A 17,567-nucleotide genomic window follows, 5' to 3' on the forward strand; every position below is an offset into this window, starting at 1 on the left:
AAAACGTCCAAATGAATAAGTTAATACAAGTTTTATTATGATGATTCGTCTGCCAAACTCCCGCACCGAGAATGTATTTGAAATTTACTTAATTGACAGGAAGTTGAAATTTCAACAACTCAAAAATGATGTCGGGCAGCTAAAGGGTTGAAAACTTTAAAATAAAAAATAAAGTTTTCCCTCTTCTTTTAACGTTATACAGTATTTGTATCTCCCCGCAACATCATTCCAGGCTAGTCATTGTCTCACTTGTGTGTTCGTGCTCAACACAGCGTGCAACGAGGATGTGCGGCCATTGTGACAAGTCAAGCGGAGACACCATTGTGCTGCTTCGGCGTCGCTTCGTAAAAGCCACCTGCGATCTGCGATATGAAGATGTCTGGCTTAGCTGGCAATAAAACTTAAATCGATAAACTAGTTTTTCGATTCAATATATAACTAAATTTTCTGGATTAGAATTTAATACAAAAAAAATGATTCCTTTTATGACGCGACTGACAAAGTTTACATTGATTTCATCAATTATAATAATTACTGCACAATTGAACTTATTTATCGTCACGTGAGAATTACTCGGTCATCGGTATGAGCCAATGCTTTGTCAGAATGAAATGAAGCCTAACCTAACCTATTGCCAGCTAAAATTTTAGACTATAAAATATCATGTTATGTATTCAACGTTTGTTACGGGTCTTTGTAGTCAAAAAAACAGATTTAATTTCAGTTCATACATGAGTGCATTAAGTGATGTGAAATATGCATTAAATGCGCGCTATGTTCACTTTTCACTCGTCACCAAAAAACCTAAAACCATTATAAAAAAGTTGCCGTCGGCAGTTTTCACTGCGCGCATAAAAATTATTAATTTTATCCTCAACACGAATGGCGCCGTGAATAGGTACTTTTAATTACATCATTAGAGCCATGTTTCAATGCTAATTGGTTTATTATATACAGTTTTTGTGAGGTGATGCTCTAGTTGAAATGTCGACAACGATTTCATACTAATTGAAGTATTCAAGAATGTCCTAAATGGTGCTAACAAGGCCCACTGTTCTTAACAAGGCCAGTAGGGACAGCGGATACTAACAGGAAGGTACCTATACATATTTCCCAGTAGACACACAGGCTCCTGTCGGACTTGTAGTTTAGAGATGTTAAAATTTTTGTATGAATAGTGATTATTCACTGATAATAAATAATTTAACGGTTATACGGTAAATCGCGTACCTACTAAGGGTTTTACACCTACCTATATACTTACTTTACTCTTACAGCTGGCGCATCGTCAGTAATACTGGCCGTTTTGAAAGCTCTATCGTGGGTTGAAACTATGAGGATGATATTTTAAAAATACGAATATTGTATACTTTTTAATTGTAAAATATGAGTATGAGTATCAGTTGCAAATAATTCAAACCCGTGTTCGTCTATAAATTACACTTTTATACAGAAAACAACACAGGAACATTATAATTCTGTTTTTTTATTCCGTAGACTAAAATGACATTTCATGTGGTACTAAGAAATGTCATCTCATACACATGAAACGTCATTTTAGTATACGGAATGAAAAACAGACCTTAATAGTTATTTAGTGCCTAGTTTACTTAGAACTTACATACTAATAGCCAATAATTATTAAACAACAGTGAGTAAGTATTTAAGTAGTAGTAGTAGTAGGTAGTAATACATTTTATTGTACAAAATAGAAACATAAAAAAGGAAAAAAAAACACATAATAAAATAACTACAAAGGCAGCACAAACACAAATTTAAAATTTGTTCCGTAATCAAATGTTAATATTTTTGTTTTTCTTTTTTTCTTCAAAAGAAACAGTATTTTTTACGTTGCACTATATATTTGTCTAAGAACCAAAAATGATAATAGTTATAGTATACACCACCCTTACTATAACGATATTCTTTGCTTTCATTGCTTCGGTAGATGTTCACATTCTTGTAGAATCAAGTGAAGCAGGATTAAGTAAAGCTGTCTGCAAAGAATTTAATTAACTAAAAAGAATTGCTTTGATGGCGATTTGGAAGAATTCTTGGTTATCTGTCCGTTCTCAAAATTAACTAGTTTTAACTAATATGGATTATTTCAGAATAATAGATAATACTTTTCCGACCATAGGAGGAGGTTCTCACTTCGTCGAGATGTGTTTCTTTGTTGGTTTTTTTTTTCCTTTTTTGTGTTTTCTCGAATTTTTAGTTCTATACGATTAAATCATTAGAAACTCGTTTATGTGCTCTCTGAAAGCACTAGATGGTGAAGTCTATTTACTGATGAACACCATCAAATAGTACGGCAGGATTACTTTTTTTTGTTAAAACGTTCTTTCACCATGCGCTATAAAAAACCCTCTTATTATTCTTTGAAATCAGTGTACGAAGTTGCGGTGTATCCACAAAAGTATACAATTTGGATAGGATTTGTAATGATTTACAACTAGTTTTTTTCCAGCAGCGTTACAATATGTTTGTTTAACTCTATAGCAAAGTTTATGTGCTGCTCGGGATTTTAACGATTCCACTTTCAGGATCAGGAACCTTTAGCTTCCTCATGTCTCAATAATAAGCGCTTGACGTAAGCTTCTAAAAGCATATAAAATATACAAAAAAATATTTCAAGCCACGTTGCACATAGCATATTGAATTCTATATTAGAATTCTAACGTGATTAAAGGGGCCCACTGACTATCAGTCCGCCGGACGATATCGGCCTGTCAGTTAGAACAAAAATTTGAAAGCTCCGAACAACTGACAGGCCGATATCGTCCGGCGAACTGATAGTCAGTGGGCCCCTTAAGAATCCCCGGCAAGCTAGGCCGAATTTCACCTTCCCACACAAACGGAGTTTTGTTCTTATTATAAAACTACGTGTTGGATTGTAATAAAACTTTGCACTTACAATTACTTGAGGTATATGTAGGTCTGTAATTAGTTTATATAGCTCCAGTTTATAAAACAAACGAAATACAGCAAAAACAAGTTTTGTATGAAAAACTTAAATTCGCTGTGCTTTTTTAACTATGGTATCTGAAGCTACATAAACTAATTACAGACATTAATATTATTATACCTTATTTATCCTATTGTAAGTACAAAGTTTCAGAGCAAACTAGCTACTCATTTTAAAATTAGAGCGTAACTACGTTTGTATGTAGAACCGAGCTTGCCGGGACTCTTAATCCAAATGCATTAAGTACATCAAATGAAAGGTCAATTGAATTCTAGTTGAAGCTTCATAAATATGAATGGCTCATCCATTTTGCCCAATGATAAAATGCAAGCTGAGAGTACTGTACCTACGCCTGACAAATTTTCGATTATTTATTAATTCGCTATTTTACCCATTCCATAAAATATCGTATTTTTTTTTATCAAACGTAAAAATTGAATAATTATAATACTAAATGCCTGGAAGAGCTACTGGTCCATGAAAGAGCTGATAAAGGGTACCCTTCCATTGCCATTGAAGCGAAAACTCGTCGACATGAGTGTTCTGCCCGCCCTTACCTACGATGCTCAAACATGGTCGCTCACAGAGAGTCAGAAGTCCAAACTGAAGGTTTGGCAACGGGCTATAGAGCATAGCATTTTTAGCAGTGGGACACAAGAATAAGCTAGAAAAAAAGACTTATGAAAAGTTTAATCCAAAACAATTAAAATAGTAATTTATTCCATAAAAATCATTAAAGCATTTGTCGAGGGCCCTTTTACAAAATACGTACCTATACAACAATATAACTGTAGGCCAAGCACATGATTGGCGCGACAGTATCTCGCCGCGAGATAGACTACCCATCTTTTTCTAACTGTATTAATTAAAGAGGGACAGTCTATCTCGCGGCGAGATACTGTCGCGCCAATCATGTGCTAGCCCGGCTGGTGGTGTAAGGCCACGAGACTGGCCAGATCAGACTGGCCACAGTTATTTAAATTTAGAATTTGATCTCGCTGTCAAATGGAACGGGTGTGCGGATCGGCATTCCAGAAGAGGCAGTCATTAAGAGTAGTCGATGATTGTTAAATACTTAGCTAACTTGTGAGAAAAAGAATAAAAATATATCCTCCTGAGTCCCTGAGGCATTAATTGAAATGGAATTTTGAATTAAAATGGAATACAAGAAGGTTCCAAATTCAAAACTGAAATAATGACATTAATGACAATGGGTATATATTTATGTATGTATATTTATTTATTTATGTATAATATTATTTATGTATGTACAATACTATATAGTTTTGTTATTATTCTTTTTTTCTATTTTATTCTAACAGTGTTCTGACCCTGCACCAACTAGATCTTTCGGTTTAGCCCATGGTTGACTGGTAGAGGATGCCTTCTGGCATTAAGTCCGCCATTTGTACTCTTCATGTATTGTGCAAAGAAGTTTAAATAAATAAAAAATAAGAAAAAAAAGACGTGGGGGACTAAGGAGGATATTGAAGTGCAGATAATCAACGTATTATCATCTTCCCCATTCTCCCTGCTAGGTAGTATCCCTTTATATGGTGGTTTACATTAGCGTGAAGTTTTCCCCAGCTTTTCGCGTTTTAGGTATCACGTAAAAGAAAAGCTCTAAAGAAGATCCCGACCTCATATCGCACGCCAAGCGACGAAATAAAAGAAAAGGAGAAATAAAAGAAACGGAGAACGTAATATACGCCACTTCGAGGACTCATAGTGGGTGATATCATTCTTTGTATAATTCTCATTATCACTCATTCAGTAGTAAAATAGATGTGTTGCAAAATAAACGGAAAATGGAATCGGAAATATTCAACGGAACCTCTGACGTTGAAGATTTCATCATTCAATACAAAATTGTTTCTCAATGACATCTCTTTTATGTTTTTGATACATAAAAGAGATGTCATGTACATTTTTGTAACTTCACGAAACAATTTTAAGTGGAAAATAATGTTAGGTAGGTACAGTGAGCTGCGAAATTGCATGGATAAATTACTTTTGAATGAATTCATTGACAAAGTCGCCATGCACTTTTAGGTCCATAACATAAGCTTAATTATAAGAGAAGATGTGTTTCAGAGAGGTGTGGTAGAAACTTTTTCGACGCTCGAATATTGAGTAATTTACTTGGTTATGACATACCACCAGGGTATTACCATCAGGAATCATACTGTACACGTGACAAGGTAATTTGATTTCTCGAATCGGTACGCTAACTTGAATTGCATCTTGGTTAAATGTTATTCTTGGATGCTGAGAATATTACATTCTGATGATGACTGTGGCAGCATTGCTGCGTTGATGTGGGCGATGTCACTGGAAATATTTAAGACCATTAAGGATGACTCACGTTAGACCGGGGCGTGACCGGGCCGGAGCTTCCGGCGCGTTGTTTTCTATGGAAAGCATTACGTCATGACCGGGGCTCGGGAGTGCGACGGTGCGGGCACGGTACGGGCCCGGGCCGGTAATGCTATGTGCAAAGGCCTGACATCCCGGGGCCTCCTGACAAGCCATTGCTCTTGGGGTGGTATTTCACTTGTTGAAGATCTGTGTCCAACGTGCATTGCGTCTCACTCTCTCATTAAGCAAAATGTGAAACACAAATACACGTTGGACCAAGATTGGACAGATGGAATACCACCCTTCGCAATATGCATGCCCGGGTGTGTCGGAATATATTTGCCAAAATAAAAAGGTTGCAAAACGTCATAAATTTGTTTCTTAAATATGATGGTTTAGCTAATTCGTTAATTGGTCGGTTTATGTTCATGACATCCCGGGGCCTCCTGACAAGCCAGAGACTCAATTCTTCTCTTGGGGTGGTATTCCACTGTTCAAGATCAGTGTCCAATGTGCATTGCGTCTCACTCTCTCATTAAGCAAAATGTGAAACGCAAATACACGTTAGACCAAGATTGGACAGATGGAATACCACCCTTCGCAATATGCATGCCCGGGTGTGTCGGAATATATTTGCCAAAATAAGAAGGTTGCAAAACGTCATAAATTTGTTTCTTAAATATGATGGTTTAGCTAATTCGTTACTTGGTCGGTTTATGTTACTTGGCGCAAAGAGAAGTTAATCAACAATGACTTTCAATCTCTTTAAAAAAGCACATTACCATAATCTATTTTAGTCACACTGGCTCTACATTTTACTTCAGATAGTTGATAGCGCCAGACAGCCAGTTGCCTAAGAATTTTTTTGCCAATTTTAATACTTCCGTTCATTTTTTGACTTAATTGTATTGAAATAAAAAATGTTTTCAAGAAGCAGAGTTTTAAGAAGTAAAGACTGCCGTTTCAAACATATACCTAGTTGGAATATCATATTACAGACAATGAAATAAATTATATAATAAGTATACATGTCGTTACGTAAGATTTATTACAAGCGATTTAGCTAAGTATTAATTTGACTCTTACGTAATAAATATTTAAAATAAGGGAAAATTCCTATTTAAAATACCTTACATTTACAACAAAAAACTAATTCATAAATACCTATAAATATTTTCCAAACAACGCTGTCATCCGTTAAGATTCATGCAGTCTTTATTATTTACTTTTCCATGTTAGGTGTTGCTACATGAAAGCTAAGTCCCAACACGGGCGACTCGGATGTATACGTCAAAATTATATAGGTTAGATAATGTCTTGATTTATTTTGTGAAATATGGAGGTGTTGCTGAAATGTAATTTAGTCGGATTATATTAAATGAGATGCCTATTGATGTTACTGCTTGTAAAAATAATTCAATAATGAGCATGTAGGTTAATAGGGAATATTACACAAAACTTTGCGTAGCGAGCGTCACTAGCACAATAAAAAAATCGGTTTCTGCCTCTCTATCACTCTTGCCTATTCAATCGATAGAGAGGCAGATAAAGAAATTTAGATTTTCGCGGTTCGCGGTAGGCCACTTGTAAACAGACCTGAGAAACAAACCGCCTTGATCATAGACATAGTATAATATATAAATTTTACCGGGGGTAAAAGAAAGAATATTCATATAAAATTTGGCAGCATAGGATTTTTTCTCTTTCACTCTTATAAATTCGGTATTTCTCCATCGCCTCCTATATATAATGCTACCCAGTCGGTGATAGGGACAAAGCATTGCACTATTTTCTCTTTCCTCTTATAGGAATCGCACTATCTTTCTCTATCATAGAGTGTCAGTGGGCCTTGATGTATAATGTCAGTGAAAACTTGTCAAAAAACTGTTGAAGGCCTAGTATGTATAAGTTACTTTAAGAGTTAGTATTGTGCACCAGTGCTGCACTCTGGCGGCAGAACATTGCAGTTATACTTCCTATTAAAATGCCTGCCTGCAAAGAGTACAAACATCATATTATTTCATTGTATTACTCATAAAGGGATATTTATTGCTAACTGCGTGTATTATACACCATAGCGTGTAAGTAACGTATACATACTATGCCTTAAACAGTTTTTGACAAGGTAATTTGTTAACAGATGGCCTACCGCGAACCGCAATAATCGAAATTTTGTTATCTGCCTCTCTGTCGATCGAATATGCAAGAATGATATACAGGCAGACCGAAATTTCGATTGTCGTGTTACGCCGGTTACGCGGTAGGCCCTGTGATTGTGCTAGTGACGCCCTCTACCTATGCAGAGTTTTGCCTATTTTCTGTCTAAAATTACCCAAAGGCACTAACTACTGAAATAATACAATAGTACTCTTCGTATATTTTATTGTTCTTTTTTAATATTAATGACTAAGACGTGGAACGCGTAATTTCCTTAGGGGAGCCGCCAGACATCCAAAATAAAAATTTCATCTATGTGTGCCTCTCCTCCGCACAGATATATATAAGATCGATAGAGAGGCAAATAAATGAACAAATGAAGTGGTTCGCGGTTATAGCCCTGACTGTGAAGTATGAAACCAGGCATACTGCATGTGTAACAATATTAAACTACAATTCTGCCATGGAGTATGCTCTACAGCTGAAACATAAGAAAGCGTACAACGAAACTAGTGATAAATATAGATATTTTTTAAACTAGTCTAGAATTGTAAAGAGTCTGTGCGGAAAGAGAAGAGTCGTGGAATGTATAGGTCCCAATACATTCCACAACTCTTTTCTTTCCGAACAGACTAGACATTATATAGATATTTCCTATATATTCATTAAAGCTAAGGTGGTTCTGCTGTGGAGCATGAGTAGCATGACACGAATCCCCTAGCCTGATCCTCTAGGGATCCTGGTGAATTTGGGGCCTGAACCCTCAAGCCGTAAAGCTGCAGCGTTTACATTACGGCAAACATATATAATTGTTAAAGGTTTTCTTGTTGTTCAAACCGCGAGTTCTCAGTCCGGTCCGGGGCGAACTACTAGTTATATATCAAACAACAAAGAATAAACATTTATTGAATATATCCTGCTTAGACGTGGCTGCTACGGTCTTCAGGATTTGATTTGCCATGTGATCATCGCTTTCCGGTTGCAACTTGATGCCATCGAGGAATATCCATGGTACATATATGAAAAAAAAAATGTTTATTATACCATTCATTGTACCTATCACAATACCTAATACTACTAGAGGGCACCTGTAACATTATTTTGGCTATCTGGTTGTCTATATCAGGCATTCTCAAAGTGTGCTCCGCGGACCCCTAGGGCTCCGCAAAGCCTCTGTTGGGGCTCCGTGAGAATACTTGTAATAATAAGAAAAAAAACAGTTTTTCTATAGGTATATCTGGTCCATAGTGACGAACGAAAATTTTAATTTGGGGCTCAAATATATCCTGCTTAATCGGTTCAGTAGTTTCGGAGAAAATAGGCTGTGACAGACGGATAGACAGACAGACAGACACACGCACGATTGATCCTATAAGGGTTGCGTTTTTTCCTTTTGAGGGAACGGAACCCTAAAAAACAACTTCTACTTAACATAGCGCTGTTTCTTTGTAAAAAATAATATTTAATATATCTACCAATCCTATGATACGACCTCTGTTCATGCGCTCTGCTTGTTTGCCTCCTATATTTAAAAAAACCGGCAAAGTGCGAGTCGGACTCGCGCACCGAGGGTTCCGTACTTTTTAGTATTTGTTGTTATAGCGGCAACAGAAATACATCATCTGTGAAAATTTCAACTGCCTAGCTATCACGGTTCATGAGATACAGTCTGGTGACAGACAGACGGACAGACGGACAGCGGAGTCTTAGTAATAGGGTTCCGTTTTTACCCTTTGGGTACGGAACCCTAAAAAGGGGCAAATGCGAGTGGGACTCGCCCACCAAGGGTTCCATACAAAAGTATCTTTTTTTTACGTTAACTTAGAAGTTTGATTTTTTCACTGTCAAGGGGCTATATAGGTATATGATTTTAATTTCAAGTATATTCCTCCACGCGTTCACAGACACACTCAGACAGATAGACGGACGGACGGATGGACAACAAAGTGATCCTATTAGGGTTCCGTTTTTTTCCTTTTGAGGTACGGAACCCTAAAAAATAACTTCTTCTAACATAGCGCTGTTTCTTTGGACATACTTGTATGGTAATATTTGATTTACTCCGCTTCTTACTTATTTCAGTTCCTTTTACATTCTTATATATAGTCCTCCATATCGTGTCCGACAACGGCGACCTTTACAATTTCCTTTGATGAGCACGTATATGGCTCGCAAAACCGAATTTTGTCTTAAATATCCGGTCGCACTGTGCACAATAAAGCTTTACGTTCTTACATAATACGTGAAAGACAAGTCTAATGCATACTAATAATATGTAGGTATTAGGTCTCACAAAGGCGATAGCAGGAAGCTCTGTCCGTCTGGTTCCTATACTAAGCTGATTCAAGCGGCACTACACTACACCATATCACACCTATTAGCCAATACCTTACTTAGTACATCTTATGTTGTTATGTTACTGACGCGCGGACCGCGCGGTAACACGATACATTACATTCAAAGTGTTCTTGCATATTTATTCATACATTTGGTATCTTTCTAAACATAAGATCACTATTTTCTCTCTTGACATGTTTATTTTACTATTCGAAAAACATGACAGCATCAAATATGTAAATGTCGTAAAAAGTATATAAGTAAAAAGGCTTAAGAAAAGAGCCCGCAACATATTATTATTATTTTGTTAGACCCTTTAGTCTTACTTCAGACCTTTGCTTCAGACCAACTACACTAGAGCAATAGAAAGGTACAAAAATGAAAAGTATTTTGTTTTGTTTTTGTATGTTTTTGTATTTTACTTTTATATACATATTGGAGTTTTGAATGATTCACGGTTATTTTCACTAGACTACAAAATTACAAAAAAAAAAATTGTATTATTACAAAAGGTAATCACGGTCTATATCCCGGTCAATATAAGTTTATATACATATGACGCTTCGGCTGTGGAATGAGCTCCCATGTCGAGGTTTTCCCGAGGGGCTACAGTATGGGGTTATTCAAAAAGGAGTCACAAACCTACATATGTGTACCAAATTTCAACTTAATTGGCCCAGTCGTTTCGGAGAAAATAGGCTGTGACAGACAGACAGACAGATAGACAGTCAGATAGACGCACGAGTGATCCTATAAGGGTTCCGTTTTTTCCTTTTGAGGTATTGAACCCTAAAAACGGCAAAAAAAATCACGTTTGTTGTATGGGAGCCCCACTTAAATATATATTTATTTTATTCTGTTTTTAGTATTTGTTGTTATAGCGACAACAGAAATACATCATCTGTAAAAAATTTCAACTGTCTAGCTATCACGGTTCATTTGATATGTAACACGGTATAGGTAGAAAAACTTTATTTTTTGATTTTCTCATTTTCTCATCGTCGAGCGGCCCCACACTATCGGTTCGTGTTAGTCGTGAGGCCAAAAACTGACAGAGAACTGTTAGTGTGTGGCCTTTTGCGGTTAACTGACAGGCTGATATCGTCCGGCGGCCTGGTAGTCAGTGGGCCCCTTAAGAAGTAAGAAGCTCTATTTACTGAATCTCTCTGACGGTGATGAATTGAATCCAAAGATACTTTAAATATATACATAAGAAGAAATTGGACAACCGCCCCGTAGTTTCTATACAAACCTAGTTCCCATTTTCCTCATTGAATATTGATATTATGGAAATTATTTTTATATAATTAGATATAGAGCGAAGGAAGATAGCTATAGTTAATAAACATCTAATTTTATAAAACTATATTCGTAATAATCTAGAGAGGAAAATGGGGACTATATTTGTATGGCGAACCGATCATCTCCTTTCTTCTCAATAGCTTTATATATGCCTAGGCACATTATTATACTTATTTGTTATACACAATACACGCATTGTATATCTTACCTTAAACAGAGAGCCAGACGATGTTTGCTGGTTATTGGTTCCTGAAATCTAGTTATTGGTTTGACCAAACGGTGTTTAATCCTGTCGTGAATGGCTTCGAAAGAGTCTTGGGTCATATGAAAATAATCAAAAAATTTGTCGTCGTAGATCCAAAGCTGCTTAAGGAGCCCGCAGCAGCCTCTTCATCTGCCGTTACGGCAGCAAGGGACAACATTTTAATTTTATTCGGCCTTTCCATTTTTTCTCCTAGTTATCACTATCAGCAAACAATTATTTGTGACATTTGTCATAAACAGTCCGTTGCTCGGATATACAACTAGTGTCGGGTGGCCCTGACGCCCCGGCCCCGGAACGCTCCGGCGACGGTGGCGCTCCTGATAGCCCCTGTGTCGGATCGCTCCGGCCCGCCCCGGTCCGGTCACGCCCCGGTCTAACGTGAGTCATCCTTTACCCTTATTCAGATTTTAATTTCTTGGTATAAAAAGGTTATGGATATAACCTGCCAGCTATCAATAGTGACATTTCTTCATAATGAATTATTTTGAGTATTGTAAAGTAGTTAATTACCACTGTACGCTGGCTTTTAACTTAACGTTAGGGGCAAAGGCGACATACTTGTTATAAACAAACCAAAGGCATACTCAACCTGAAAATTTGTCGGACAAGGGTTGTTTCTGTTTAATTATACTCAATCATTCCCAGTACCCACGATATAAACTAAAACAATTCCCCACAACTCAGTTCGTAACGGCAAATATAATGGAAGGCATTTTAGTAGCTTGTCATTCGCCGTAGGCCGTCGCGCTTTTAGCTAGCTCTCCCGGGACGGCCCGGCTGAACGACGAACTGTTTACTACTGAAATTCTCAGTAAGGCCAGTAATTTACTTTATATAAGTGAAATAAATAAATATATAAAATAAAAAAATCTTTATTGCCACACCTTATAAAACAATATACAGTTTATGAATAAATAGCTAGAAGTTAGCATTTTTGCTACTTTTGAGAGTGGGAGATTGAGTGCAACTGAGCGTTAAAAATAATTGACACTTTTTCGATATTCTTCTTTTTATATGACGTCTCGTTATTATTATTGCTAAACGGAATAATAATAACTAATTTATGTTACGATATTAACATACAAAAACATATATACAAAAACAAAAGGATAAAGTGTAAATAAGCTAACTTCAGTAAATTACTGGTTCAGAAAGCAGCACGGTATCCGTAGGGATCACAGGTGGAAACTATGAATAAAGTTTTCCTTCTTAACTGTTATATTTCTGATAATTTAATTCGCAACAATATTTGCAAAAACTTGAGTAAAAAATATGGGAACGCGTTACAAGCTATTTTATATTATAGAGTTCACCCTAAAAACGAGTGAATACCAAAAAATAACAATCATTCTATCCTCGCAAAAGCTATTTATACTTTTCAACGACAATCACACTTAATAAACTACAACGAACACTCATCAAATTAAATTTCCTACCTCAGAAACTTCCTTTATATAATGCAAAATAGTACAGAAGCGCAATTAACGTGATCTGATATGCATGCAAATAAACCGACAGTGCTTTGCGGTTGCCGGCGAATCGTTAAAATAACCGGGTGCCGGTACCCGGATAGCTAATAAAACAAAAGTGCGTCTGGGATTTATTCGTGACTTACCTACATAGTAGTCAATATCAAAGAGATAGTAACTTCCAAAGCAGCCAAATATATGTATAGTGACACACCTTTGTTAACATATAAAAAGGGATGTGTTTCGATATATTTTGCCACTGTAGCGTGTCATAATTTATTTATGTTATTAACATTTAAGATAGCAGTTAAATAATAATTCTACTGTGGCAACATTAGTACGTTACCTCGTTTAATACAGGGGTAGCTGGGAAAGTAACATTATACTGTTGGCAACACGGTAGTTTTAGCAAATGGTGGGGCACGGAGTAACGGAGACAGACTCGTTCACTTGGATTGAGGCTTGAGGCGGTCAAAGAGGACGCATCGCAAAGGACTGGTTAAGTCAGTGTACCTGTAAGTACCTCCATTGTTGTGTTGGTAATAATTTAGAGTAACCATGCAAGAAGCTTCACAAGCGTAACTTTAGCCGTTACTAATCTATTTGATGCTAACCATAGGTTAGGTACATATTTGCGAGACTATATTCCAATCTTTTTTTTATTTGAGTGTTTTAAGACTAAACATGTAAATATTTTAAAAAATGATCTTACACGTCTGTTTTTCATGAAACCGTTGGAATGAACAGTACCTAATCGTTTTTGTTTAATTTGCCATCTTAAGAAATGTTGATTGTACAAGAAATGTCGTACTGGTAATTTACTTTATGTTTCTTTATCCACGTCGTACTTTGGACGATGAAATAGAGTGCTTTGTGTAGTATATTTTAGGTGTCGACTAAAACCGTTTACCGTTACTCACCAGTATAAAGGCGTCGGTGTATTTCATAAAATAAAGACCACTCCAGAAAATATAACCTCTATAAGGCAACACATAATATTATACGTATAAGTTCAGTATGTAGTTGAGATTTTTCTCAGTTGTTCATTTAATGTACTACAATGTTTTCACAATCTACTGACCTGTATAAGTACCTATAGTCATCTTTCTTTTCCTTTAATTGTTTCCTACACAGTAGACGATTGTTAAGGTGAATCGAAAGCTAAATAATTTAGATGGATATGATAGCACTCCATTGTTATGGGTTAGTCGGGCACAGATACGTCATTAGCGCTAAAAGAGACTACTCTGTAGTATTTGTACCTATTCCTAACTTAGTACTCATAACGCATAATAATGCGGGAGCATGAGAGGAAATCGCTATTAACTGAATTTGCTTAGCTCTAGTTATTTGAGATAATTATGATTGTACTTCACAGACATGAAACAAATTTTGCTAAGAGCTTAAAATTATTTACGCGTAGGTAATAACTGTTGGATGAGGGTCTTTGTAATTTATACACTGTGTCCTTAGCCACTGGACAAACCCTGAAATCCCACATACCCTACGTTAGCATAGCAATCGTATATTTCATTTAAAAAAGTATACAATATTTAGGTAAGTACTGACCGTTTCCTCGCGTAAATAAAAAGGATGTTACAACTGGTTTTCTAATGTCATATACGGTTGTTATGCGAGGTGGGCAAGTCTCATGTTTAAATATTGGTAGAACACGGCCTTAATTCTGTAATATATACAGGATGACCTTAGCCATTGGACAAACCCTAAAATCCCACGTAGGGTTACTTCTCAGGAATGCTCTAAAGTTAATATTTTTTTAATTAGACCAAAAGATAAAAAAATAAATTTTCAAACAAGTTATTTCCGAAAATCGACAACATTGTGTTTTTGACAATTTTTTCGAAAATGTTTGGCAATGATGACATTTGTCAAAGGCCAGAATCTTATTTGTGTCATAAATAAAAAAGATAATCAAAAAGGCCGAAGTAGGTTTAGTACTATTTAGAGCTACTAACCTATACAGGCTGCTCCGAAGTAAAAAATTGTTATTTGTTATTTCTTCCTAACCGCTACACCGGTTGTTATGAAAGTCATGATACTTTGTATTTGTATACTGGCTGAATACCCTAATGCATATGTACATTTCGGCTTTGTTCAATGGCTACTGTATAAGTAGGTATGTATTAATTTTACATAATTGTATAAGCAGACTAAGCTTAAACGTAGATGTGTACTGTTTAAAACGTTTTCAAAATGAATATTGCAAGTCCAATCAGCATCTGGTTTTTAAAGTTCTTACTTTTATAATTAGGTAAATATTTAGCAAACGCAATTAAAATATTTAACATACACACAAAAAAAAATACATTCGGGTTTGTCTTAGAATGACATGGCTTCGATGCCTGAGTTATAACAAAATCTATCTGTTTTAGTTGAACGATGTCGTATTCAAAAGCCCGACAAAAAAAAACGTTTTATGTGCAAATTGCATAATTGCTTCCATTTTTTACGCTTGCCTGTGCCTTAACGGAACAATGAATAAATCCATGTAGCTAAACTACAATAAGTAGATAGGTAAGTAAGTTTAACGCTTCTGTTGTTTCCAAGAAATTTAGACGAAGTTTTCTCTCGCGATGCCTCTTGTCCATAAGAATGAGGTTTTGCAGTGCTGCCAGCGGCAAAACTTGTTAGGTTGTTAGTTTACTTAGAAACTTATAAGTTTGGGAGGGGGGGGGGGGGGGGGTTATTAATTTCATACAATGTTAACAAGGTAGGTAGGTACAGATTCCCACTTTCTTTTTTATAGGCATTTGAAGACGAGTGATCTATTTTTTGTTTCTTGAAGATCCTGTAAGAAAACACTTGGCAAAATTATAGCAGAAATAAAGTAGAATTAGCGATTTATGAGTTTTAACAGAGATTTGTAATTGTAAAATCCCTGCGGCAAAGAGTAAAGCTGTCTGTGAATAACGAGCAGCTATTAATTGAATTGAAGGGGAAATAGTAGCGCTGCAGCTATATTGCAAAGCTTATGTTGCAACTGACGGCAAAATTAGCTGTTAGCTGGGCTCTTTTTAAGCGTACAACGTAAGCGTATTGGAATTAAATATATCGATGCAAGTCAGGCCTGACTTTCCGCGGTTATTATTACACTTTCGATTACAGTCAACAAGTTCTGTCCACTTTATTATGGAAATTATTAATTTATCGTATTTCAGAACAGAGTCGATTAATTTATCATATATCACGCCATGCCATATAATCCTATGCTGCCCATGATTAGCTATTAGGTCCGAAAATGTGATTCTTCGCTTGCAAACGTTCATCTGAATTAAAGAAGTAATTAAGTTATTTTGTTATATTTCTAATATCGCCACGGATGTGAATAAATACTGCCAAAAGTGGGTTGGTAGTTGTTATTAAAGGTATCATTTGGGTAAAGGTGACAGTTGAAATAAATTCAATATCAGAATCGAGGCGGATAGCTCGGATACACAAGTCAATTTCAATTAGCTCCAACAGATGTCTGAGTTGACAAGGGTCCGTTCCATCCGCTACATGAATTTTTTCATCATAACCTACTTAAGTATTACCTACAAGGTACTTAGACAAGTACTAGAAATTCCTACTACTTAATAATATACCCTAGGTTCCATTTAGTTTTATAATTTAGTGCGAGTCGGACTCGCCCACCGAGGGTTCCGTTTTTTTTTTACAAATTTACAATTTTCAGATTTTTCCCTGTATTTGTAGTGTAAGACGACATTACTTGCCAAATTTCATAGTTCTAGGTCAACGGGACCCTACCAATTTTGATTCCCTTGAGAGTTTACGTTTTTTCGTCCGCAGTCTTAAGCTAAACGTAACCTAACCATATTGAATTGCTATTTTTCAGATTGGCTGGAAATGTGTATTTATAATTTTAAAGCGAAATGTGACCATAAAAGGATTTTTTTATATGTAATATTTGAATTGCTACGACATTTTCACAGCTCGTTATTAAAATATTATTTCCTTGTTACAGATATCAACTCCTGAGAGCAACAGCCAAAACTCGCAGTATTATTTGTGTCTGTGCGTAACATCAAAAGCCGTCCATTCCAGTGAAACCAAAAAAGTGGTAATAAGGAAAAAGTTTAAATCGGCCTCGAAATCGGCTGACAGTGTTAAATGTTGGAACAATTAAATACGGAACTAGTTGTGTGAGAGTGGATGGTGTTGGTGGGGCGGCGGGTATGGCGGCGCGCGGACGGCGGTCCGGGCGCGCGCGGCGGTGAGACGGGCGGCGGCGGGCGCGATGCGCGCGGGCGCTTGGGCCGTGTGGGCGGCGTTGTGCGCATGCGCGCTGGCGTCGGGCGAGTTGCGCGTGCTGCAGGCGGACGCGCGCGCCGCTTTCTACGTGGGCATCGCCGCGCCGCCCTCGGCCGCCGCCGTCGTGCGCGCCTTTAACAAGAGCCTCGCGGAGATCTCGCAGACCTACCTCGCCGGCGACTATCCGCTGCATCTCCGCAATATCACCCTGCTGCCGCTTTACATCGAGTTGCCCGAAGATGAAAGGTGAGTAGTTTAAGTTGTGTTTTCGTAGAAAGTGGTATTAGCGTCTTCTTGAAAAATAAGAAACGTCTTAATAGAAGTGAGAATTGAGTACGCGCGTCATGAATAAGGCATCATGGGACATATAAATATGTAAAATAAACCGGCCAAGTGCGAGTCGGACTCGCGCACCGAGGGTTCCGCACTTTTTAGTATT

The 17,567-nt window shown here is 36.9% G+C and overlaps 1 protein-coding gene across 2 annotated transcripts in view; it reads left to right on the plus strand.

The window, feature by feature from the left end:
• Positions 1 to 16,874: 16,874 nt before the first annotated feature.
• LOC134743020 (uncharacterized) overlaps positions 16,875 to 17,567 on the plus strand; it is a 73,815-nt gene continuing 73,122 nt past the window's right edge. The window contains exon 1 of one of the 2 annotated variants that reach the window (XM_063676287.1): positions 16,875 to 17,374. In XM_063676287.1, the coding sequence (XP_063532357.1) occupies positions 17,115 to 17,374 (260 nt within the window). In that variant the 5' untranslated portion in view covers positions 16,875 to 17,114. The remainder of the gene's footprint in view (positions 17,375 to 17,567) is intronic. The other variant, XM_063676286.1, reaches the window with a different exon arrangement.

Source organism: Cydia strobilella, chromosome 7, assembly GCF_947568885.1.
Source record: "Cydia strobilella chromosome 7, ilCydStro3.1, whole genome shotgun sequence".
Lineage (NCBI taxonomy): Eukaryota > Metazoa > Arthropoda > Insecta > Lepidoptera > Tortricidae > Cydia > Cydia strobilella.